General features: G+C 40.2%; 1 protein-coding gene and 4 non-coding genes across 7 annotated transcripts in view; 1 reads left to right on the forward strand and 4 right to left on the reverse strand.

Annotated features, from left to right (window-relative positions):
- Positions 1-1,070: 1,070 nt before the first annotated feature.
- On the reverse strand, positions 1,071-1,142 carry trnap-cgg (transfer RNA proline (anticodon CGG)). The gene has a single exon. It is a non-coding gene; the product is annotated as a tRNA-Pro (tRNA).
- A 3,988-nt stretch (positions 1,143-5,130) lies between these two features.
- Positions 5,131-5,202, reverse strand: trnap-ugg (transfer RNA proline (anticodon UGG)). The gene has a single exon. It is a non-coding gene; the product is annotated as a tRNA-Pro (tRNA).
- Positions 5,203-6,070: 868 nt separating this feature from the next.
- On the reverse strand, positions 6,071-6,142 carry trnap-ugg (transfer RNA proline (anticodon UGG)). The gene has a single exon. It is a non-coding gene; the product is annotated as a tRNA-Pro (tRNA).
- A 468-nt stretch (positions 6,143-6,610) lies between these two features.
- On the reverse strand, positions 6,611-6,682 carry trnap-agg (transfer RNA proline (anticodon AGG)). The gene has a single exon. It is a non-coding gene; the product is annotated as a tRNA-Pro (tRNA).
- Positions 6,683-20,408: 13,726 nt separating this feature from the next.
- Positions 20,409-26,137, forward strand: part of LOC121938110 (protein jagged-1b-like) — a 34,852-nt gene continuing 29,123 nt past the window's right edge. For 2 of the 3 annotated variants that reach the window (XR_015776104.1, XM_088075140.1), the window contains exons 1-3: positions 20,409-21,112; positions 22,182-22,484; positions 25,012-25,069. Coding sequence is in view for 2 of the 3 variants with exons in the window: in XM_088075140.1 (XP_087931266.1) it covers positions 20,681-21,112; positions 22,182-22,484; positions 25,012-25,069 (793 nt within the window). In the remaining variant the exon portion in view is untranslated. The remainder of the gene's footprint in view (positions 21,113-22,181; positions 22,485-25,011; positions 25,070-26,137) is intronic. The other variant, XM_088075138.1, reaches the window with a different exon arrangement.

Consider the following 26,137-nt stretch of genomic DNA (forward strand, 5'->3'; position numbering starts at 1 on the left):
CACACACACACTGAAGAGTCTTTTCTAACTTTTATAACGGCAGGGACACAAAGAGAAGTTGGAGGTTGATGGACGGCTCGGGGGGAGGTTGGGGTTGAATGGGTTGTATATTAGCTCATGAATATAAGGCCCTGTATTACTGCGGGCCCCCATCCTGTGTGAGGGCCCCCACCCTGCCCGGTATTGTTGGTCGGGGGGGATTGTGAAGCGAGCCGACAGATTTAATGCCACCTGTCAGAGAGCCAAGAAAACAGGATTCAGCCGGCGTGAAGGAACGTTTAGAGATCTGTGTTCTGGTTATACGACGCTAATTGACTTCAGGGACCTTAAGGGTCCTCGGGGGCCTCGGGGGGACAGAGAGAAACGGCAGAGCGGATGAACCTGCAGCAGGTGAAATCAGGCAGTTTGCAGTGAAACATCCAGAATCTTCAAAGAGGATCCTGTTAAACTGATCCAGTTAGTTTAGTACTTTTCCAGGATTTCAGGATGTTTCTTGGATTTTAACACATTCTAGGATTTCAGAACATATCTAGTTTTTTGTAGGACTTTAGGGTGTTTAGGGGGTTTCTTGGATTTTAGGACATCCTTTTATTTTGGGACATCAGTGTCTCAGTTGTCCTCTGTCGGGAGTGTGGGGGATCCTCCTCTGACTCTTTTTTTGATCAACAAGCTCTATTTTGATGCTGTTTTATGTCTCTGACACCTTATGGAGACTAAAAGGTCAAAAACGATTCACAGAGTCCATCACTTTATTTTTGCTGTGAATTAGAAAATGTTTGGGGGGGCCACCAGGGGCCTTATCAGGGGCCAGATTTGTCCCAGGGGCTGTAAATTGAGTATCGCTGCCTGGTGATTTAAATCTGTGCTGCATCTCTAAAACTGGAGACTGAACAATGATGATGAAGTTTTCTCGATATAGTATTTATTAACAAGAGCTCCTCTAACTTGAGTATGAGGGATCAGTTACTGATCCTCTGTCGGCTCATGCGTTGATAAGAAGCCTTGGTTGAGTCCTCTGGAGTCTCAGACTGTGACACTTTCAACAGTGACTGAGTTCAAATCAGAAACAAGGGCTCGTCCGGGAGTTGAACCCGGGACCTCTCGCACCCGAAGCGAGAATCATACCACTAGACCAACGAGCCACAGGAGTGTTTTCCTCCGTCTCTAAAGAAGAATGTGGTCAAACAGTGTTGAAGTGGAGAAACAGCTCTGCAGATGAAAAGCAGTCAGCGCGGCTGCAGCACGAATACCGTCTTTGCTCTGTGCAGCCGTGGCTCAGAGTTAGAGCGGATCGTCTCATTATTGCTGGTTTGATGGCTGCATCCTCTCGTCCGCGTGTTGTCAAAGTCCTCTTGGGCGAGATATTGAACCTCAAATCGATCCCAATGGTTGTGTATGAATGTTTAATCTGAGTAGCAGGTGGCACCTTGTATAGCAGCCGTGGTTACCAGGTTTATTTATTCCTTCGATTCTGTGTGTGTGTGTATATATATATATATATATATATATATGTATATGTATGTATGTATATATATATATGTATGTATTTGTTAATTAATTAATTAATTAATTCCCATATTTATTTATATGCATTTATTTCTGTATTTAATTATTATTATTATTATTATTCATGAGTCAAGATTCAGTCATTTGAAGTGGGATTCAGACGATGTATCTTATAGTTATATAAAAGATACAATATATTGACGAGTTGATTAAATGAACCAGTAATATTTTTTTAACAGCCACATTGATGGAGGAAGATGAAAGACCATGACTTGCGTGTCGAGGGCTCATGTTGGGTCATATTGTGGGACCTCTCGTACCCAAAGCGAGAATCATGCCACTGGACCAACAAGCAGAGACAAAAATATTTCACACATGATAAAATCTGATGCTTTATTTTGTGCAGAGAACCTTTTAATTAACCTAAATCTAAATATATAAGGGGTAATTATCTACCGAAAAAGATCATCACACAGTCCAGTTAGTGACACAAACCCAACAAAATAAACTGAACACAGCATTTCCAAAAAAGTGCTTTAAACTGAAGCACAGTCGAGGTGGGGTTCCCAAAATTGTCTCTAATTAATCTCAAGGGACTCCCGGGGGCCCCTGTGGGAATTTTGGGGGGCCCCAGAATAACCAGTATGGGTTAAATGCCTCTCCCTGGAGGTTTGGTCACATCTCTGTCAGGCTGGATTCATTTTGGGGATAGGTTTACATAATGATGCATACAAAAACATGCTCATGTTTGATGAGATGATGCAGCAGAAGTCATGAGACGATGAGGCAAAAATCTTGTCTCGAATGAGAGTGTCTAAAATAATGTTACAAAAGGCTCGACACAGACGTACACAAACTGAGCCTTGGGAAAAGACTGTAACACGTCTTATTAAAGCTCTATAATTGTTTTTATGGATTGCTTCTTGTAGCCATAATTGTTCACGACTCTATAAACGAGACAGAAACGGTCCAGATGGTTCATTAGAGCGCCGAAACCTCATTTGAGCGTCTTGCTCGCGTCGCAGCACAACGCGTAAAACAAGGAGAGAATCTGTTAAAGACACTTAGCTGAGAAAAGTATTGAAATCAAAAACAGATGCAGCTGAGACAGAGACAGAGAGAGTTTCTCAGAGGTCGACACTGTTGTGTTTCCCAGAAGTCACAAAACGCACTGGACTGTGATGTGGAAAGAAAGTGGTTTGTGGCTTTAGTTAGCCATTAAAGCCTCCTGCAGACTGTGAGATTTTAGCAGTCTTATAAGTTTAGTGCAGCTACATTGTGCGACATGGATCTGAATAAACTTGAGTACAACATCAAGTTGGTGACATCACCTACTGAACCGCAGGCGACAACCTGCGTCCATTGACATCAATGCGCAAGGACAAAATGTTGTAGGCGTGTGTCATCCGTCTACGCTGCTGTAGCGGTAATACAAAAATGTAAACAAACATGAATGGAGCCTTCGGGATAGAGTGGTAAAAAGATGAGGTATTTCAATCAGGACCACTTCGTGAAGAAAAACAAGTCTTAGCAGCTTTTATTTTTAGCTTTATTCGCAGTCATAAATATTTGTTGATATTTGGCAGAATGGCTCTGTTGTGGGGTCCCCCTGCCCCTCCACGTGCTTTTGTAGAAAGCGTTAAGCAGGAACAGCACACGTTCCTGACATTCCTGTGCATACGAGGAAAGCCTGAGGCAGGGAGAGCAGCAGCAAAAAAAAAAAAAAAAAATGATAACAAAGACATTGATTAAGTCAGAACAGTCCACATGCTGTTCGTTTGTTTTCCGTGGCCTGCCTGAACTAACCCTGTACTCAATTTTTTCTAGGCCAACCCGGAAGTTAGCATTGTACTGGTTCCCTCGTCGAAAAACTTCTGGGATGTTTTAATGGGCTCTTCAATTATCATCAAAAATAAGCTCTGTGACGAACACGAGTTTATGATCCTTACAGGTTTTGTTCAGCATGATAATCTTCACAGATGAACGCAACTTTTGTGTGTTTTGAAGCGTAAATGAAATCGACAGAAGCAAAAAGCTGTTAAGCTATAAACCAACTACATTGTGGTTGCATCACTTAAACATTACCACACCGAATTGTTTAACTTCGTTCAATTTGATTTAGTGCTTAAGACATTATTGATTATTGATTGAATTTTTTTTTTTTTTTTTATCCTTTATTTTACCAGGTGAGTCAATTGAGAACCAATTCTCATTTACAATGACGACCTAGCCAAGAGGCAGGATAAAGCAAAGAAAAACAAACAAGACACATTCATACAAATCAATACAAAAACAAAAGAATACAATAAGGGTCGTAAAGATAAAATTGGCTAAAAGCATGTATGACAGTTAGCAACTGCTGCCTTCACCAAACTTTTAAAAGATGAAAGTTGGATGAAGGAAGTGAGTTTTAGCGTCTGTTGCAATTGGTTCCAATCATGGGTTGCAGAAAACTGAAATGAACAACGGCCAATAACGGTGCGAACTTTGAGGATGAGGAGGTTGATGAATTTGCTGGAGCGAAGGGAACGGCTAATGTTATGGGTGATGAGTAGTGAACGAAGACATGATGGAGTTTTGCCTATAAGGGTTTCATATATGAACAGAAACAAGTGTGTTTGTCTGCGAGAGTGAAGAGAGGGCCAGTTAATCTGGGTACAACATCAAGTTTGATGTATGCCGACGATACAATGATACTCCTACTGAGTCACAGGCAACGACCTATGTCAATACCTGTCAATACGCAAGAAAAAAACATTGTCAGCGTGTGTCACTCATCTATGCCGCTGAAGTGGTGAGAGAAAAATATAAATGATCTAATAGAGCCCTCGCTATAGCAGCATTTATGCGTGTTGAAGAAGAGGAGGAGGAAAATGTGGAGGTGGTTGTGGCTGGAGAAAAGAGGCCAACTTGGCGCACCAAAAGGTCAAAGTATTTATCAGCATCTACCAGCATTTAGCAGTGTGCTGCCGATCAGCGCATCTCTTCATGCTGCATTTCTATTGGTTGGTTTGAAGACGTAGGTCGTAACAGTAGTCACACAGTGAGATGGTCATACCAAATTTCTGACGCTGTCAGAATTTTATCCCAGGCTGTCTTTGATTGCTCAACTGTGACAACAGCTGAACCTTTCTCACTGTGCAACGCAGGACCACGTAGAGCCACGACTACATACAATATGTTGCCAACCAGTATAACACCAACCGTTGCTTTCACAATGGTCATCTTTGGTCTACGACAAGAACACATGGTTTATACTGATTATTGGTTTTCGTGAGGCGAGAGGATGTGAGGAAAATTAGGAGAATCAAAAACCCTATTCCAGTGATTTTCTATTTCATCACTGTAACATCAACCCCTTTCGCCTCAAACTACTCCATACTCCATGGAATTGGACGGGAATGTTTTTTTGGTGCAACTTGTTAGACATCAGCACAACCCATCGAAAACCATCTTGCAATTGTCATGGTAAGTTATGACACAGAAAAACACTCCTTGTAGCATGTAGACTTACCACTGTTCATGACAAGGACTCAGCATGTTTCCTACCTCTAGGGAAGAAGGTAGTTATACTGGTTAGGATGTAGAAAGACTTTCCTCACAGTAGGCCAGCTTGAAAGAAATGGGCTTGTCCAGGAGTTGAACCCGGGACCTCTCGCACCCAAAGCGAGAATCATACCACTAGACCAACAAGCCTCAAAAACCTTTTCACTGTCTCAAAGTAAGAATCTGGTCAAACAGTGTTGCACTGAAAAAGGCCTTCGAGCTGTGACGCACAGGTGAGAGATGTAAGGAAAAATGAGAGAATTGTACCCCTAGTCCAATGAGACACTCCCATTTTCTATATTATCACTAACATCAACCTCTTGCTCCTCAAACTCCATTAAGTGTTTCGTGATGTCGTCACCTTTTGTTGTTAGAGACAGTTGTTAGTTTTAGCAGTCAAATCACAGTATCTTGCTATGACTGCCAAGCTTGTGAAGATAATCCATAGAGGCAGACGGGTAACGTTTTTTAGGTCCAACTCGTTATTAGACATCTGTGCAACCCACTGAACTACCATCCTGCAATGTCCTGGGAAGTTGGACCAGTTGTGACAGAGAAGTACTTCCTCAAAGTACACCAACTTTAAACAAGTTGGGCATGTCCAGGAGTTGAATCCAGGATCTCTCACACTCAAAGCAAGAATTGTACCACTAGACCAACAAGCCATAAAAAAATACCCCATTTTTAGTTAAACAGTATTAACTTGAAAACTGGCTTTGCAAATGAAGAGCAGTCACTGTGGCTGCAACACAAATGCTGTTTTTGCTCTGAGCAGCTGTGGCTCAGAGGTGAAGTGGATTGTCTGCTCATTGGAACATGAACAGACAAATTGCTCCACCTGATGAGCAGGTTGCACTTTGCACATAGTCTGCAACCAGTGTATGAATGTCTGTCCATTAACCATGACAAAGACAGACAGCAGTAGTGCAACAGTCTGGAGTCTGGACATATGTGTCAGCAGCAGTGAAGACATAAGCACTTTCCTCAAGTTAATGAATTAAGGCAGCTTGATAGAGCTGGGCTCGTCCGGGAGTTGAACCCGGGACCTCTCGCACCCAAAGCGAGAATCATACCACTAGACCAACGAGCCACAAGAACCTGCAATCCCATCTCAAAACAAGAGTCTGGTCATACAGTGTTGAACTGGAGAAGGCCTTGGAGGGGGAACGGTTATTGGGTCACAGGAGGTGAGAGGATGTGAGGAAAAATGAGAGAATTGTTCCCCTAGTACAATAAGACGCTCTCATTTTCTATTCATTACTGTAACATTTACCCCTCGCGCCTCAAACCCCATAAAACTCACACTCACTCAAACGATGTCCTCACTTTTTGTTGTTAGAGCTGATGGTTTTAATCAGCAGTCAAATCACAGACTCTTGCCATGACTGCCAAGCTTAAGAAGATACTACCTGGAGGCTGAGAGAGACGCTTTTTTAGGTCCAACTCATTACAAGACATCAGCACAACTCACAGAGCTGCCATCTTGCAATTTTCTTGATAGGTTGGATGAGATATGACAAGAAGTACATACATCAGTGTAGACCAACATTAAACTGCTGGGCTTGTCCGGGAGTTGAACCCGGGACCTCTCGCACCCTAAGCGAGAATCATTCCACTAGACCAACAAGCCACAAGAAACACTTTCCCATCTAAAAGAAAATCTAGTTTACAGAGTGGCCTTGAAAACTAGCTCTGCAAATGAAAAGCAGTCAGTGTGGCTGTAACACAAGTCCTGTTTTTGCTGTGAGCAGCTGTGGCTCAGAGGTAAAGTGGGTCATCTGCTTATTGGGACATGAGCAGTTCATCTGCTTGCTCCTGTCGCCCACATGTTGTTGAAGTATCCTTGGGCAAGATACTGAACCCTAGAAGGTCCTAAAACCCTAGAAATGTCATGAAAATCAAAGAAACATCCTCAAATCCTAGAAAATTTGTAAAATCCTCAAAATGTCCTAAAATCCAAGAAACATCCTAAAATCCCAAAAAGTACCAGAAATGTCCTAAATCCTGGAAATGTGTGTTGCTGCTGCGACTGGCCTCCTGTCATACTGTAAAGGCGTCCCCCAAACAGAGCAGGTTTAGTGCCCCCGCTGTAAACCCTGTTAGACTCATCGAGTCCAGCAGATAGCAGGGACAGAGGACGCTCTAGCAACGACGACTTGGCTCAGATATTCACACGAAGGGTTTTCTCCTCGGCGTCCTCCAGCTCTGCGAGAGAGCGCTCAGCCTGACGGGTGACGGTGGGAATGAACCTCCTGAACTTTGGCTGCGTCGGTGCCTCGCTGTAACCACCCAGAGACCACAGTCATGTTATTGTGGGAATCTGACTGCAGCAGAGCGTCAACGAGGAGGAGACGCAATCTTTTGTTTCCTTCTTATCAGCATCAACACTTTGTTTGCCAGCACCTAAAGCGTGCACGCTCTACGGCGCTGTGTGCCGAGAGCAGACTGGGTGTGCCATTATTACACGGAACTCAGTGTTCTGTTTTGGCAACGCCGAGTGTTAGAGACATAAGTGGACATTTGCAGAGTCACGGGAAGCCCCTTGTCTCCCTGCAGTTGTCATAAATTCAGGCCTTTATGTGCATCTGGAGAGTCGAGGCTCCGAGTGAAACTCTGCGGCTGATAAAGTCTCCCACACAGTCGGCCTCCATTTCATCCTGCAGCTGACAGGAACGGCTGTAAACTGACGTGCACGGAAACAGTTACACGTAAACACAGAGAAGTCACGGCATCACCTGTCAGCACCATGTTTTTCACAATTCAGACAAATAATTTGGACATTTTTTTTAAAAGGCGGGAAAAAAGTAAAACTCAAGGGAAAAAAATATTTATAATTTTCTTAGTTATATATTTGAAATCAGGTTACAGATGTAGCTGAACTTTCACCAGGTCATTTAATTTGGTTTTGTTTTGTTTGTTTTTTTTCCAAAATATGAAAAAAAGCAATAAGCAACTTTGTAAGAAATAGTCCATAAATAGCAGGAAATTATTAATTAAATTCTCATATTATTTATTATATTTCATTAGAAAATTATTTTTTAAATGGTAGGGAAAAAAAGAAAGAATTCCAGGGAATATTTATGAAAATATTTAGTTAGTTACATATTTGAAATTAGGTTACAGATACAACTGTATCTTAGTTTGAACTTTAGTTTGTTTTGTTGGGGTGTTTTTTGCTGAATTTTATAATTAATTGTAATTTTGTAATTTCTGTGTACTTTGTACTGATGCATTTCTAATTTTGGGGTCATTTCTTTAGAAACCAGAGGCAGGATAAACCCTAAAAATAAAAAGACAAAGCTAAATAAATTAATGAGCAAGTAAAGAAATGAATAAATAAAAGGCTCTAAATAGCAGTCAGTCAGTCAGTCAGTCATTTTCCGTAACCGCTTGTCCTCGTAAGGGTCGCGGGGGGGCTGGAGCCAATCCCAGCTGTCATAGGGCGGAAGGCGGGGTACACCCTGGACAGGTCGCCAGACCATCGCAGGGCCTCTAAATAGCAGATAAACAGTAAATGAAATGATAACAACACAAATGATAATAGATCAAAAATGTTAATAATAAAATAATATACCATACAGTAAAACAGACTGAAAGGTATAAATGAAGAGTCAGTGAATAAATAAATAGGTAAAGTTCTGTTCTGGCTCGTAGGTCCTGAGTCATACTCTCTTAAGGTCATTTTCTTGTCTCCTCTTTTTTTACTTTTCTTTTTTGATTTTTTTCTCCAGGTTATTTTCTTGTAAGGTTTTACTAATTTCTTGCAAAATTTTGGGCCATTTCTTGATAAGTTGCCTCCCCAAATTGCCTTCATGTTATGCTTTTGAAAGAAATCACGCCAGTTTGCTGAACTTTCAGAGCGTAAATGTTATTAAATACACCTGTACTATTTCTGCTATGACGCGTCTAATGTCTGCAGCGAAATACTGTCTCCACGGCAGCACCGTGCGGCACAGAGGCAGTTATTACTCCCATAACGGAGTAAAAATATGCTTAAATCAGAGGAATCATCTGCTTGATTTCAGCATGTTTGCGCTCATTAAACAATCGGGTTAAAGCGATCAGGTCGCAGGCCTGTGGGCTGACCACAGCGCCTTCATAATTAACATCAGAGCGTCACCTTTGACCTCCAGAAATCAATCGTGCTGCTCACGGCGGCCGCGCTGGGAGCGTCGTCTGTGGTCCGCAGCTCGACTCCTTGTTAACGGCAACTGACAGCAGCTGATTGATTCTCTCCGCAGACGCATCGAAGCAAAACATCGACGGGCAAATGATCCTCTGCATCTGTTTTTTTCTCTGTTTGACTCGTCATTCTTTCTTTTTTGTAGTTCTTTTTGTTCGTTTATTTAGTATTTTAGTATTTATTTCTGTTTTCTCATGAAGGTTTTTCTCTTTCAGGATGGATGGAGAGCTGAGGGTGAGTGACATCTGGATTATTTTAGTACAGACACCCATTAATTCTTGTATGTGTTGAAAGAAAAATCCTAAAATCCTGAGAAATGTTCTAAAATTGTAGAAAAATCCTGAAATCATAGAAACATCCTAAAATTAGAGCAATGTCCTGAAATCCTACAAACATCCTAAAAATCATAGAAAAGAAAAAAATCCAAAAAAAAAAACAAAATAAAAGAAATTTTCAATGAAAAGCATCCGCAATATTTTTGAGAGAAAAACAGGCCAAACATTTTAAAGAAAGCAAAAAAAAATTATTTTTTTTTAAAAACAACAATCAAGAACATTTTTAAAGAAAAAAAATCACCAAAATATTTTGAAGAAAAAAACCAATTTTTTTTAAAGCAAACAAATTGCCAAAAAAAAAAGAAAATTTTATTTAAAATTTAATTTTTTGAAGAAAAAAATTAACGATAAAAAGTTTTCAAAGAAAAAAACAAACCGTTTTTTGTCACAAAAAAGGGAAAAAATCTCAACATTTTGAGCAAAATAAACTGTTTTTTTTGTTGTTGTTTTTTTTTTTAAAAAAAATGAAAAAACTTTGGGTTTTTTTTTTTCTTTTTTAGCGTGCCCTTCAGTGTGTTTGGAGGTGTGAAGGAACAAACAGTGACTGAAAGCTTTAAATCTACATTTCGCTGTGCTGGAAAACTGAAATCACGTGTCTGATGCTGATTGTTTTGAATTCGGTTCAGACGTGTAGCTTCGTATAGCTCGAAGCTGCTAACGCGTCTGCAGATTCCTGCTGCGTCGCGCGGAGGAAACTTTCCATCGTTTTGCCGTCAGGTGTCCGCGGCGATCAAACGCTTTTTAAAAGCAGCCGAGCTTTGTAGTTACACCTGCAGCTCTTTGAAGCCACCAACCAGTACGCTCTTCATGGATCGCCCCAGGGCATCATGGGAGCTCTGTAAACCTCAGCTGCACAGTTTTATGAGTTTTTGCTCTGAAACGACACAAAGATCGACGCAGGGCGAGACAGCCGGGATGAGTTACAGCTGAGGGCTTCAGCTCGGATAAAACTCACCTGAGGCTCGTTATTTAATATTAAATATGTAGAAGTTCATTTTTTCACAGCTCGTCTTCCTGTCGCTTCTCTCTCAGCGCTGCTTTGTTCGAGGGCCACGTTTTAAAAAATGATATGTTTCTAAGTTTTTAGGACATTTTTTTTTTTTTCACTTTTTAAGGATTGCAGGACGTTTTGAAAACTGTAGGACTTTTTTGAATTTCAAGACATTTCTAGGACATTTCTGGGATTTTAAGACGTCTCTAAGTATTCTGGATGACTTTAGTGACTTTAGGACATCGCTAAGATTTTATTTATTTATTTATTTAACCTTTTGAGAACAATGCTATGATTTTTTTCCTCTTTTTTCTTTTTTTTTTTTTTTTACTTTTTAGGGATTTTAGGATGTTTCTAGGATTTCAGAACATCGCTAAGATTTGTTTTTTTAAGTTTTATGGATTTTTGGACATTGTTAGCACTTAAGGACGTTTGCGGATATTGAGGACATTTCTCAGATTTTCAGACATTTCTAGTATTTTTGGGACGTTTCTGTGACTTTAGGACATCAGTGTCTCAGCTGTGTCCTCTGTCGGGGGTGTGGGGGATCCTCCTCTGGCTCTTTTTTGATCAACAAGCTCTATTTTGATGCCGTTTTATGTCTCTGACACCTTATGGAGACTAAAAGGACAAAAACTATTCACAGAGTCAATCACTTTATGTTTACTGTAGATTATAAAATGTCTGGGGGCCCCCGGGGCCCTGGTGGGTCCAGTATTTTGCCTGCGGGCCGTGAGTTGAGTATCTCTGGTGTCGATGGTTTTTCCAGCGAGCGCAGAAGACAAAGACTGTTGACTGTGTTTTGGGATAAGAGACTGACAACAATAGCGGGTCTTTGGGCAGAGGGGGCGTCCGCTCCCAGAATCCTCCTGGGTAAACTCCGGTCTAAACGGGTCACCGGAGTCGTCTTCCTGTCCGGTGACGTGACGCTCCCGGAGGATCTGTGACCTTTTCAGAATTCATCTTTATGCTGCAAAGACTGAACGTGAAGGTCTGAAAAGAGGACGTTTTTCCAGAGCACGGAGGACTTATTCCACCGTCCTCGAAGTGTGGACTGTTGTTGTTGTTTTGGACTCACAGATAAACAAACTGTTTCTAGTTTTGTGACTCAAATTTAACGATTATCGAGTGATTTTTGAGAGAGTTTTCGGAGGCAACACACCAGTTACAAGACACGGCCCAAAAATTAGTCAAGAAATTGTAAAAATGTTGCAGAAAATGACCTTACCTACATTTATTTTTGCTGGACATTTATATTTCCCCCCATTTTTTGATTATTTTCTAATAATCCCTCCTTTTTTAAAGATACAGTTTTTAGGTCAAAGTTGCTTTTTTCTCCGTGTTTTCAAAAGAAAATTTCAAAACAATTTGCTCAAGTTTTAAAGGGTTAACCGTTTGAAACTTGAAAAATTGGTTTGATTTATTTTTTAAAAAACATGGAGAGAGGGCAACAAGCAGCTTCACAAGAAATGTGAAAAATTAGCAAAAATGTGTTTAAATAAGGAAAAATACAAGAAATGGCCTAAATATAAGCCAAAAAAAGACAGTAAAACACAAAAACACACAAGAAAATCGCCCTAAAAGTACTGAACAAAATTATATTATTTAACTACATATATTTCTGTAACATAATTTTAAACATAAAATTCAGAAAAACTATAAAATAAAAACAAATAATAATAATAAAAATAATTTTTAGGTACTTTTTTTGTCACACATGGCCTTTTTCTCTCCATGTTTTTGAAAAAAATCAAACCGATTTGCTTCGTTTTCAGAGAGACATCGAGCTTTTTTTAAAAGGTGAAGAAAAGTGACGTCGATCCAGATTTCAAACCTGATCAGACAGAGCTCACACACACACACACACACACACAGTATGCAGGGTATGATGCTTTTTTCTCATTGACTTTTATGTTTTTCTGAAACGGTCGTGAGACGGGACTCGGGTGTCGTGCAGCTCAGTCGACACATCGCTGATCATGTCAGCTTTTATTTTGAGGAGGGAAAATGTGAAACCACAACATTGCAGCACAGAGTTTTTTTTCCACGACAACAGCAAACAGAGCGCTGACGGCGGGCCGGCCTGGCAGCGTGACGGGCAGAGAATAGAGCCGTTATTGTCTGAAGACACTTTGCATTATTCATCAGGCCGAAAACGCCCCGTTCCTCTGAGACTCGCACTCTGTTTCTGCTTTAGCTTTGACTTTTTTATTTTATTGTGCCAGCTGGACACTTTGGTCAAAAACAAGACTTTCAGACAACGACTCATTTGACTTCACTTTAAATGTGAACCGTGTCAGATTTAGCGCCATCTGTTGGTGCAGATTGCTCCTGGTCAGAATTCCTTCAGAGTTCGGGTTTTTAACGGGGAGCTGAATTATTCTCAGAGGTCTCGTCCTCTCCAAAACAAACAGAGCAGTCACAAGACTTTTAAGGATTCAACCTTTGAACTCTGAGCAAATGGGTTTGATTCTGTTCAGAAACACGGGAAAAAAGGCAGTGAACAATAACCTTTTTTTTTAATCACCTAAAATTTTAAAGGAAAAAAAAAATCAAAAAAGTTTAAAGAAAGAAAAAACAAAATGTTTTAAATACATCTAAAATGTTTAAAGAAAAAAATCCAAACTTTTTTTTTAAAATTGTATTTATATTATATTTTTTTCTAAAATTGTATTGTAATTGTATTTTTAAAATCTTTTGGTATTTAATATTTTTAAATACCAGAAGATTTTAAAAATCACCCAAAATTTGAAAGGAAAAAAAATCAACATTTTTAAAGGGAAAAAATAATAATAATTTATATATGAAAAATAAAAGTAAAAACAATTTAGAAAAAAAATCCAAACAGTTTGAAAGAAAAAATCACCAAAATGTTTGAAAAATCACCCAAAATGTTAAAGGAAAAAACATTTAAGGAGGACAGTAATTGTTCAATAAAAATAACTTTTAGGTCATTTTCTTTTCACCCTTTGCTAATTTCTTGTCATTTGTGGGACATTTCTTGCCTTTTTTTTCATGTTTTTTATAAGAAATCAAAAAAAATGTATTTAAGTTTAAAGAATTAAACGAGCAGCGGAACAAAAAAAAAGTGATCAAGACGAGAACTTGAGCAAAGAAAATAAATAACTTCTGTCTCGTGAGACAAAGGTGTCTTCACACTTCTGTGCGCGACGATGCAGAGCGTGATTTATGTGGTTGGTTTTGGAGATGCCGTGTGCAGGAATGTCGTTTACGAGTTTGGGAATGTTTGCGGATTGTGGTTCTGCTATCGGTTCTCAGATTGTCGTTTTTCTTGCGTCCGCGGTGGCGTGCGTGCCTCGCTGCTCCGGCCGCCACCGATGAGGCTCGTAAAATATCTGCCACAGAAGATTATTTTCACACAGCGAGTGAATCATCGCACATAAACTTCTCTCCGGAGGATTTGCCCAAAGTGGGAAAACCAAACCCAGAGAATATTTGGGTTTGTAATGTGGCCGCCTGGTGATGTAAAACGTGGTCACACTGAAGCAGGAAACAGCTGTGTGTGTCCCATTATTCACATCACATTATGCACAGTATACACTTACACGTTTCTATAACATTATAACAAGAAATGACCAGAAAGCACCAAACATAAAAGAAAAAAAACAACCAAAAACCATTAAAAAAGGCCAAAAGATTTTATAATTCATGCAACATTTTAAAGGGTAAAAAAATGTACAAAACTGTATTTTAAAAAAATCAAAAAAACTAAAAAAAAATTTTAAAAATAAATGGCTTAAATGTTTTAAATGACCTTAAATAAACAAAAAAAAACAAACAAAAATGCTGAAAAGTGTTTTTGAAAAATCACCAAGTTTTTAAAAATCTCCAAAAAATTTTTTTAAAAAAGGAAAAAACAACAACATTTTGGAGAAAAAAATATTAAAATGTGTAAAACATTAAAAGAGAAATAAAAAGCATTACCAGAATTTCAAAGAAATTTAAAAAAAAAAAAAAGTCACACACATTTTTTAAAGAAAAAAAAATTTAAAAAGAAAAATTAGCAACACGTTTTTAAAATCATCCAAAATTTTAAAGGACAAAAAATGCCAAAAAAAAAAAAAAAAAAAAAAAATCTCCAGAGTTTTTAAAACATAAAAAACATCTACAAAAAGTTTTGAAATCATACCCAGCAGTATTTGGGTTTGTAACGTGGCCGGCGTGTTTTTCGGGACCGGAGCTGAGCAGTTTTCGGTTCTCGCTGCAGTTTCGGTAAAACGTGCTCACACTGGAGCAGGAAACAGCTGCGTGTGCTCCTCCAGTTTTTCGGGTGTTGGCGAAGCAGCTCGTTTTGTTCTGCAACATAATTCATTTGACTCCGAACATTTGCATCACTCGATGATGAGGGTGACCTTTGACCTTTTGGATCTAAAACATCAGAACTTCATGATTTTATTCTTTTTGCGTGAAAATTTTGTCAAAATTAACGCAGGAATTTTTCAGTTATGGCCAAAAGTACGTTTGTGTGGTCACTGTGACCTTTGACCCTTGACCCCTACATTTTAATCAGAATTTACAACCTGCCGAAAAACCTCCGAGCGAGTTTCAAACTCCGATCCGTCGGATCTGCGTCGCTCCCGCCGCCGTTAGAAACGTTTCACTCTCACCAGAAAAAAAACTATTTTTCTGTTTTCCACAGAGCCGAGCGAGCCGAGCGTCTGCAGCCAGCTCGACTAATTACACCCAGATGTTTGGCCTCTGCACACACACACACACACACACACACACACACACACACACACACACACACACACACACACACACGCTCACACACACACACACACACACACACACACACACACACACACACACACACACACACACACACACACACACACACACACACACACACACACACACACACACACACACACACACACACACACACACACGCACACACACACACACACACACACACACACACGCTCACACACACACGCTCACACACACACACACACACACACACACACACACACACACACACGCTCACACGCTCACACACACACACACACGTTCACGCGCGCTCAGTAATGTGTGTCACAGACAGTCACTGAACAGGCAGCCGTGTTCACATCCAGGAAAAAAAAGCTCAGACGGTTAGAAGACGTCCGGTTTGTAAATGTCAGAGAGAACGAAAGCTGCTCGCTCGTCTGACCGACATTTTTATTTGGGCGGAGGACTTGGACCCGACCGGTACCGGCGGGGTCAAACGTCCACGGCGGACAGATCACTGTGACTCTTTAAAATCATATTGGAGGGCCTGCGTTTTTGAAAGTCATGTTTTCTTTTAAAAATTAACTAAAATATTAAAAGAAAAAAGATTTAAGAAAAAAAGAGGCAATTTTTTTTCCTTTTTAATCACAAAAAATTCAAAAGAAAAAAAATCACCAAGTATTTAGTGAAAAAATGGAAATTAAAAAAAAAAATTAAACACAAGAAAATTTAACACAAAAAAATTAAAAGAAGACAAATACCAGTGTTCAAGGGAAAAAATGGCAAAATATTTACAGAAAAAAGATGCCAAAAAATGTGAAGAAAAAATAAAATGCCCAAATTTGTAAAAAATCACCCAACATTTTTAAAGAAAACGAAATTGCAAAAAAAAAAATTAAAAAGAAATCTAATTTAAAAAAATTAAAGGACAAATTAATAGCCTTTTTTTTTTAAATCACCCCAAAATATTTTAAAGACAGAAACAAAAAAATCAAAGAAAAAACCCCTCTGGCTCTTTATTTTTCTCTTTATTGATGCTGTTTTTTTCACTCTGACACCTGATGGAGACTAAAAGGACAAAAACGATTCAGAGTCACTTTATTTTTAGAAAATGTGGCGGCCGTCCAATCGTCCAATCAGAGGCCAGATCTGGTCGCTGGGTTCTGGCCCCAGAATCACTTTGGGGTCTGATAGTCGTCGGTGGCGTGTGGCGCCTTGCTGAAGGGCTCCTCAGCAGCAGCTGCGGCCATGTGTGTGTGTGTGTGTGTGTGTGTGTGTGTGTGTGTGTGTGTGTGTGTGTGTGTGTGTGTGTGTGTGTGTGTGTGTTCAGGTTGCGTCGGTGTGTTTGCAGCTCGTTCCCACGCAGTCGTCCATCATGTGAGTCCTGACGGTGGGAACGCCGACACACAGAGAGGGCTTGTGTCTGCGGCCACGGTGCATTGTGGGAAGGCCGGGCGCCCTGAGGGAGCACAGAGGGTCGATCTGTCCTCTTATCAAGTTAACATTTTTAACCCTTCGCTCGTCTCCGATAGACGAGGAGTCCGGACGGGCTGCGATTCTGTCAGTTTGGCCGGGGTCACCTGAGGTCGCCGACTCCACCGGTCACGTTCACACCTGAAGCTGCTTCAGGACGCCACTGTTCACGCCGTTCACACGGCGTCACCCATCAGAGGCCACAATCACCATGGCAACACGCCAAAAACACAGACACACATTATAATCTGTCCGTCCGTCCGTCCGTCTGTCTGTCTGGAGGGGTGTGAATTTTTTTCAGGTTTCCTCCTCTGGTGGATCTGTTGACAAATTTATTGCTAATATGTGGGCCATATCTTTCTTTCCATGTTTTTCTACAGAGAATACTGTTGTTGTTTTTTTGTTGTTGTTTTGTGTGTTTGTTGTTGTTTTTTGTTTTGTTGTTTATTATTTTGTGTGTTTTGTTGTTGTTTTGTGTGTTTTGTTGTTTTTTGTTGTTGTTTCGTTGTTGTTTATTATTTTGTGTGTTTTGTTGTTGTTTGTTGTTGTTTATTGTTTTGTGTGTTTTGTTGTTGTTTGTTGTTGTTTTGTGTGTTTTGTTGTTGTTTTGTGTGTTTTGTTGTTGTTTTGTTGTTGTTTATTGTTTTGTGTGTTTTGTTGTTGTTTCTTGTTGTTTTGTGTGTTTTGTTGTTGTTTCTTGTTGTTTTGTGTGTTTTGTTGTTGTTTTGTGTGTTTTGTTGTTTTTTGTTGTTGTTTCGTTGTTGTTTATTATTTTGTGTGTTTTGTTGTTGTTTGTTGTTGTTTATTGTTTTGTGTGTTTTGTTGTTGTTTGTTGTTGTTTATTGTTTTGTGTGTTTTGTTGTTGTTTGTTGTTGTTTTGTGTGTTTTGTTGTTTTGTGTGTTTTGTTGTTGTTTTGTTGTTTATTGTTTTGTGTGTTTTGTTGTTGTTTGTTGTTGTTTTGTGTGTTTTGTTGTTTGTTGTTGTTGTTTTGTGTGTTTTGTTGTTGTTTGTTGTTGTTTTGTGTGTTTTGTTGTTTTGTGTGTTTTGTTGTTTTGTGTGTTTTGTTGTTGTTTTGTTGTTTATTGTTTTGTGTGTTTTGTTGTTGTTTGTTGTTGTTTTGTGTGTTTTGTTGTTGTTGTTTTGTGTGTTTTGTTGTTGTTTTGTATGTTTTGTTGTTGTTTGTTGTTTTGTTGTTGATCTGCGGTCTGCAGCTCGGCGGGCCTCTCCGTGTCCGTGATCGCTGTGAAACATACAAATGTAAAGTTTTGCAGAAACGTGCAGCCAGCGTTTTCTTCTGCCGTGAAAGAATCTGAGGATTAACGTGACGATAAGACGCGTCGGTTTGCCGACAGTTTCGGTGAAGATTTTAAATCGTTTCTCTCTTAAAAATAAGTTCGTTATTTAAAGTTTAAAATGTAACTTGAATTAGAAAAGTTGTCAAAAGATCAAAACCAGCATGTTGTTGCACAAACAGCCGTCAGCAGGTCAACACAGAGCTGCAGAAGAAGAGTTTTTCCTGCTGCGCTCACGTTCAGCCGCCCGACGGCCGATGGTGGATCCGCGCCAGCTTTTCTCACGGCGCTCGCTGAGAACATTCCTGATGCGCCTGCATCAAACCGAGACAGTCAACATCAGCTGACGTGAGGCTGGCGCTGAAGAGGGAGCAGCTTTTCGCTCTCTGCTGTGTGAGCGCTTCACTTCACCTCTCACTGGAAATGTCTGTCGCTTTATAACCAGGATTTTTGTTTGCCTGCCTCATAAGTTTTTATCATTAAAAAAAAACGACAAATAAAAACCGCATTAGTGTTAAAAAAAAAAAAGAAAAAGCAAATTAACAAGAATGGCCACAAAATAAAGAAAAATGTGTTTGTTAAAAAAATTTAAAGAAAATTACCCCAAAAAACAGAAAAAGGGGAATTTAACAAACACAAACAGGAAAATGGCTCAAAAACAAAAGGTGCTGAAAATGTTTGAAAAAAACAAGCCAAAAATATTATATATTTTACTATATTTTTTAAAGGTGATTTTAAATAGAAAATATTATAACTATAAATATATTTTTGTGGACAATTTACCATTTTTTAATCATGTGTGCTCCATGGGTACCCATTGCAGTCATTTTCATTCAGATATCTTGAGGTCAGAGGTCAAAAATTTTAGAGCATCATTCTGCGCTCTTACTGGTTGATGATATGTATTAGTTAATTAGTCAATTAATTACTTTGTTTTGTTTTTATAATATATATATATATCCATCTGCAGTAATTCATCCATCTGTATATGATATATTTTATATTCCTTAAGGCACTTTGATCAGTATTGACGAGGATTTTTACTGTTTACATGCCGAACTACTTACTTTATTTATGTATTTATTTACTTACTTATTTCATAAAGCAGTATTTATTTACTGATTTAATGATCCCGTCTATATATTTATTATAACGTTTTTATTTCATGATCATTTCATGATCACAGGCACCTGAGTTCTTCACTTCATTCTTTTCATGTGCTGCATGGCTGCAATGACAGTCCACAATCCTCCAGTCCTTGAATTCTTGAATCCTTGAATCCTTGGACGACACATAAGCTTGAGCATGAAAATGTGTCATTTCACATTGAGACTTGGACCAGTTGGAGCTGGTCCACATCAGGTCCTTGTGATTTTCGGGGGTCGGTCTGATTATCGGGGGGGGAGTGTCAGCGATCCAATAATCTATTCATGGGGCTCCTCGAGGGAAAAGAGCCCAGCTGCTCTAATTTGAGAATAAAGAGGAGGCCACCTTTGTTCTGTCGCTCCATTTCATGGAGAAACCTCCTCCTCCTCCTCCTCCTCCTCCCATCAGCACCTCCCCCTCCTCTGCCTCCTTTCATTCCTCCACTCCCCACATGTAGACACTTGGCTCTGAATTTACATAATCTTTTGTCATAATCTCATGTTTTATATTTTACAGCAGTGATACCAAACCTACAACACAAATCTGAATATATATGTATATTTTAATTCATATGCATTATCTGATTTTAATGGTCTACTTTTAGTATTATTATTTTTATTTCATTTCAGCTGGATTTTTTTATCAGTTCTGACTCACATTTCCTTGTATCTTTATTCTTCACTTTAATTATTATTTTACGAGTTTTTGGTTTGCTTTATTTATTTAAATTCATGTTTATTATCCTCTTTTAATGGTTTTCTTATAGTATTAATATTTTATTTAACTGGCATTTAAAAAAATAATTCTGACACATCTTTGTATCCTTTATTGGTTTATTCTTCATCTAATTATTATTTTTTTCTTTTAGTTTCATTTATTTTTATTCATATGCATTGTCCTCTTTTAATTGTTTTCTTATAATTTAGCTAATTTTTACACATCTTTGTATCTTTTATTGATTTATTCCCTATGTCAATTATTATTATTTTATGACCTTTTATTTGTAACATTAATAGATTTGAATCACTTTAATGGTTAGTTGACAGCTTTTTTTGTGTGCCTCCAATTGCAATTTATATTTTACATTCAATAAATTTTGTAAAAGTATATTTTAAAACTGGAAAATAACAGTAATGCCTATTAGTAAGAACAAGCAGAAATAATGAGGAAAAAATAATTAAATTAACCAATTAAATTAAGTAAATAAATAAAATGAAAAAGATTTTGACATTTCAGAGCCTCCGTACAGGCTGCAGCATGACAACATCGCTGAGACAGTTTCAGAAAAAGTGAGAAAAAAGTGCAGAATTTGAAAAATAGTTTAAACAGTCTTCTTCTTCTTCTTGTGTTTCTATCATTATCACTGAGACGTTAAACTCCTCTCATGTCAGTTTTGGGTTTTTAGCCTCCCTGTGTGAAGGCACTCCTGCACCTCCGTGTGAACCGACGGTAAACAAACCGCAGCTCGTTAATATGCAGCAGGGGCGTGGTTTGTGCACGAGTCCCGCCCCTCGGCGGTGGATATTACCCAGCCTCCTCCGGGGTTCACCGAAGAGCCGTCCGGTGTCAGCTCCAGTCAGTCGGTGTGCGCGAGCGAAGAGGAAGCAGAGCAGGACAATAGGAGACAAAAGGTCCCCTGGACAGGACAGAGACAGAGACAGGACGGGACTTTGGAGACAGCACTGGACTTTGGACTCTGTGGAGGTGTTTGCAGGAAGAGGAGTTGCAGCTCTGCATGTCCCAGCCGGAGGAGCTCACACCCGGAGCGGAGGGTCGCACCGACCGTCAGTGAGCCCCACAGCCGCCACGCAGCAGCCCTCCGCCGGCATGAGCCCCCCGCTGCTCCGCGCCGCCGCCGCCCGGAGCCTCCAGCTGCTGCTGCTGCTGCTCTGCGCCCACGTCCAGGTACTCCTGCTACTCCTACTCCTCTCCTCACCTGCACCTGCACCTCCACACCTCTACACCTCCTCACCTGCATCTTCACACCTCCTCACCTGCACCTCCACACCTCCTCATCTGCACCTCCTCACCTCTACCTTTAAGCTGCCCTCTTGGCCAGGTCACTCTTGGAAAAGACATTTTAATCTCAATGAGTCTTTTACCTGGTTAAATTAAGAAGATATGTGTGTGTGTGTGTGTGTGTGTGTGTGTGTGTGTGTGTATATATATATAGATACCTCCTCACCTGCACCTCCTCATCTCCACACCTCCTCACCTGCACCTCCTCACCTCCACATCTCCACACCTGCACCTCCACAACTCCTTTACCTGCACCTCGACACCTCTACACCTCCTCACTTTCACACCTCCTCATCTCTTCATCTCCACCTCTACACCTCCTCACCTGCACCTCTTCACCTCTACACCTCCTCACCTTTACACCTCTACACTTCCTCACAAGCACCTCCGCATCTCCACACCTCCTCACCTCCTCACCTGTACCTGCACCTCCGCATCTCCACACCTCCTCACCTCCTCACCTGCACCTGCACCTCCGCATCTCCACACCTCCTCACCTGCACCTGCACCTCCGCATCTCCACACCTCCTCACCTCCTCACCTCCTCACCTGCACCTCCGCATCTCCACACCTCCTCACCTCCTCACCTGCACCTGCACCTCCGCATCTCCACACCTCCTCACCTCCTCACCTGCACCTGCACCTCCGCATCTCCACACCTCCTCACCTCCTCACCTCCTCACCTGCACCTCCGCATCTCCACACCTCCTCACCTCCTCACCTGCACCTCCGCATCTCCACACCTCCTCACCTGCACCGGCACCTCCACATCTCAACCAGGCGATATGGTTTCAGTACAGTTTTATTTTTTTAGATTTTTAATTTTTTACATTTAGTTTTTATTTATTATTTATTTATTAATTTTTTGTGTTGGATAATGGCCGGGCTCTGCAGTCATGTTGTCTTGGTTTGGTCCTCCGCCTGCGGTGAACTCACGCCTCGCTCCTCCCTGCAGGTCTCCTCAGCTTCGGGACACTTTGAGCTCCAGATTCTGTCGATGCAGAATGTTAACGGGCAGCTGCTGAACGGCGCCTGCTGCGACGGACCCCGAGACTCCACGGATCGGCAGTGCACGGCAGACGAGTGCGACACCTACTTCCGGGTGTGTCTGAAGGAGTACCAGCTGAAGGTGTCCTCGGCTGGGCCCTGCAGCTTCGGCGCCGCCGCCACGCCCGTGCTCGGCCGGAATACCTTTTCTTTACGTAACGCCAACAGCGACAAGGCCAGGATGGTGCTGCCGTTCAGCTTCGCGTGGCCGGTGAGTTCAGCAGTTTTCTGTTTCACTGACGATGTTTTTGTGTTTTTGTTTTGTTCCAGTTTTTGTCGCTTCTTCCTCCAGATGTTATAGAATCAGAGCATGAAAACAAGCTGTTGTTTGCTGTTTGTACGGTTGTGAAAAACCTGGAAAATTCATGGAATTCGCCAATAGGAATTTTCAGACCTGGGAAGTTTGGGAAATATACACTGAATTTTCTTGGAAAAGTCATGGAATGTTGTTTCACAAACCGGACAAACTTGTGCAGTATGAAATTTTCCAAAATTGTTCCTCTCACCCCCCCAGAGGACAAAAATGTCCTCTTCATAAACTGCTGTAAAAAGTGTTTCAGGGTAAATAAGGAGCCAGAGTGAATAAATCAGCATCAAAATAGATCTTGTTTATTAAAAAAGAGGATCCCCCCTGCTGAGGTCCAGGCTCAGCCCTCGGTGTCTTTAAACCCTGGACACGGCCCTGATCTCTGCTGAGGTCCAGGCTCAGCCCTCGGTGTCTTTAAACCCTGGACACGGCCCTGATCTCTGCTGAGGTCCAGGCTCAGCCCTCGGTGTCTTTAAACCCTGGACACGGCCCTGATCTCTGCTGAGGTCCAGGCTCAGCCCTCGGTGTCTTTAAATCCTGGACACGGCCCTGATCTCTGCTGAGGTCCAGGCTCAGCCCCTGGTGTCTTTAAACCCTGGACACGGCCCTGATCTCTTTCTCCTTTTGTCTTTCCCGAGCTGTTACGGAGGTTATCCACCCCGGCCCCTCAGCCTCGGGGTGGGAGGGTGAGGGGTTAAAGGGCTGATTTTGTTGGCGGTGCTGGATCGGCAGCGGGACATTCCCGCTGCTGAGCTCAGTAACTCGGTAACTGGCGTGCTGACTGAAGCGGTGGCGGTCGTCAGCAGGATGAGGTTTCTGTTGTTGTTTTGGCCTGAACTGAAAGCAGCAGCACAAACAGCCTCTGAGTGCTCAGACGGGTTTATGGGAGCTACGATGGAGGCGCAGGACGTCTGCCGAACCTCCTCTGACAGTTCATCCACCCTGCTCCTCTCCTCCTCTCCTCCTCCTGTGGGGGATCCTCCTCTGGCTCTTTTTTCATCAATAAGCTGTTATTTGATGCTGTTTTATGTCTCTGACACCTTATTGAGACTAAAAGGGCAAAACTATTCACAGAGTCATTTACATTTTGTTTTTATTTATTTATTTATTTATTTTATTTTTGGTCGATTTTTTTTCCTCTATAAAGTCTAAATTCATTATTCTTTTTAAATTTTTAAGAAAGCATGCTTTCCACACTCATGTTTTTTTGTGATTTTGTTCCTTTTGGTAGTTTTGGTAATAAAAAAAAATACTTCTTTTTTGTTCTTTAAAATTTTTGGACAGTTTTTGTTTCTTGAAAAGTCTTGGTTAAATAAAACATGCCCTCCAAACCCACAGGCCTGCCAAAATAAAAATAGCAAAAATGACACCATTTATCACAGCCAGAAACTATTGTTGGATTTTTGAATTTCCAACAGTCCTTTAACACATCATGTGGGATTAACCCTTTATACATTTTTGAGTAACTCTAAGTGGCTAAAATAAAAAAAAACTTGGAGGTTTGAAAAGGTTAAAAACTTTTCTTTTTTTTTTTTAAAGTCACCCTTCTGCTCTGATAAATAGAGAACGGTCCCTTAGGCAGATAAACCCCAAAACAACATACAGCTGCAACTCAGAAAATCAGAATATTTTGAAAAAGTTCAATATTTTCCATCAGTTATTTAAGAAAATGACAATTTAATATAGTCTCGACTCATTACATGAACTAAAATGTTTCAAGCATTTTTCTTTTTAAATTTTGATAATTATAACCTCCAACTTAAAAATATGTAAAAAACAAACAAAAACAAAACATATTTCAAAATGTAAGAAGCACCGGACCCAAAAATACAGACGATCTGAAGGCCGAGCTGTGTTGAGTATATAAATAAACGTACTTATTACATACTTATATTCAGAAGTTGGACATTTCTTTATTGTTAATCACTTTTTGAATGATCTTCAGAAATATTCTGATAACCTGAGATACTGGATTTCTGATTTCTGAAGCCATAATCATCAAAATGTAAACAAAAAAGGCTTGAAATATTTAAATTTATGTGAGATGAAATACAATATATGAAGGGAATCTTTTTGAATTAAATTATGAAGAAAAATTTACTTTTTTTACGCTAATCTGTTAATTAATGATCTAACTTTTTTAGATGCACCTGTGAATTAAAATTATATTTAATTATTTTACGGAATCGAATCAGAGAATGGAGCCAGTATTCAGCTTTGCATGCATTACAGTATTTCACTGATGATTTCTTTATTTTAAATTTATGAAAACCAAAAAAGCACAGAAAGTTTAAGAAGCAGTTTGTGATTTTAATGGTTTCCTCTCTGCCTGTGTGTGTGTGTGTGTGTGTGTGTGTGTGTGGGTGTGTGTGTGTGTGTGTGTGTGTGTGTGTGTGTGTGTGTGTGTGTGTGTGTGTGTGTGTGTGTGCAGAGGTCGTACACGTTGATCGTGGAAGCCTTGGACTTCAACAACGACTCGTCCTCCGGCAGTGAGTATCTTCATCTTTTTCATCTTCATCATCATCATCGCTCTTCATCCTGCTTCACTCTGTTTACCGACATGAAGGCGACCTTTGACCTGACGGCTCAGTGCTGCTCTGACCTCAAACATAAAGACGTCACGTCTGTGTGAAAACTAACCGACCGTTCAAACGTTTTTTTTGAAGAAAATTACAAATTATAAAGAGAAATGATGGTTTCAGCATCATGTATCCAGGTTAATATTAAAAATTAAATTATAGACAATTCTTTGATTTTAGACCTGTATTAATCGAGATGGAAAATCCTGCTTGACATTATAGTTTATATGTAAAGTATTGAGTATATATTGAGAAAACATTTAATACAGTTAACCCTTTAGAGACTGTTTGTCTCATTTTAGTCTCTTTCCTTCTTCCTTTTGTGATAACTGTGTGTGTGTTGATGCATGTGTCCTAAATGTAGTCCAGATTGTGTATCTGAGTGTAATCAGTGAATTTGCAGCTCAGCTCCTACAATAAGTCTAAAATACACTGTGGAAACTAAATAGTTACATTCAGACTGTTCAGGTCCAAAAATGCTCCATTGAAACCCATTCAAACTGACATTTTTGATCCCACAGCCATCAAAGCAAAAATTTAGTTTCCACAGTGTATTTTAGACTTATTGTAGGAGCTGAGCTGCAAATTCACAGATGAAACAAAAATAAACCATCTGGACAAAATGTACACCATGTGCATGAACACGGCCAAAATTAATACAACTAAAGAATGAAAAGTGGGAAAATGCACCAAACAGTCCCTAATAAGGGTTACTGGACTATATATAAATGTTCAGCCTCACTCTGAGGTCTTTTTTAGTTCCTCTCTTGTTTACACAGCACTGCTATTCCCGCCTCCCTCTCCCGGCATCCCGTGGGGGTGTTTCCGTGTCCTGGATGAGTCCCATTCAGAATTTTGGTGGTTGTGAGGATAGTGTGAAGCTGCCAGCTTGAGTTTGAGTGTGTGTTTATCAGCCAGGCGCTCGCAGCAAGAGTGTTGGCTCAGTGCTGTATTTGGCGTCCCTCAGGGAACCATTAT

The sequence above is a fragment of the Plectropomus leopardus genome, chromosome 3 (genome assembly GCF_026936395.1).
Source record: "Plectropomus leopardus strain MGB_pleo_1.0 chromosome 3, ASM2693639v1, whole genome shotgun sequence".
In the NCBI taxonomy this organism is placed as follows: domain Eukaryota; kingdom Metazoa; phylum Chordata; class Actinopteri; order Perciformes; family Serranidae; genus Plectropomus; species Plectropomus leopardus.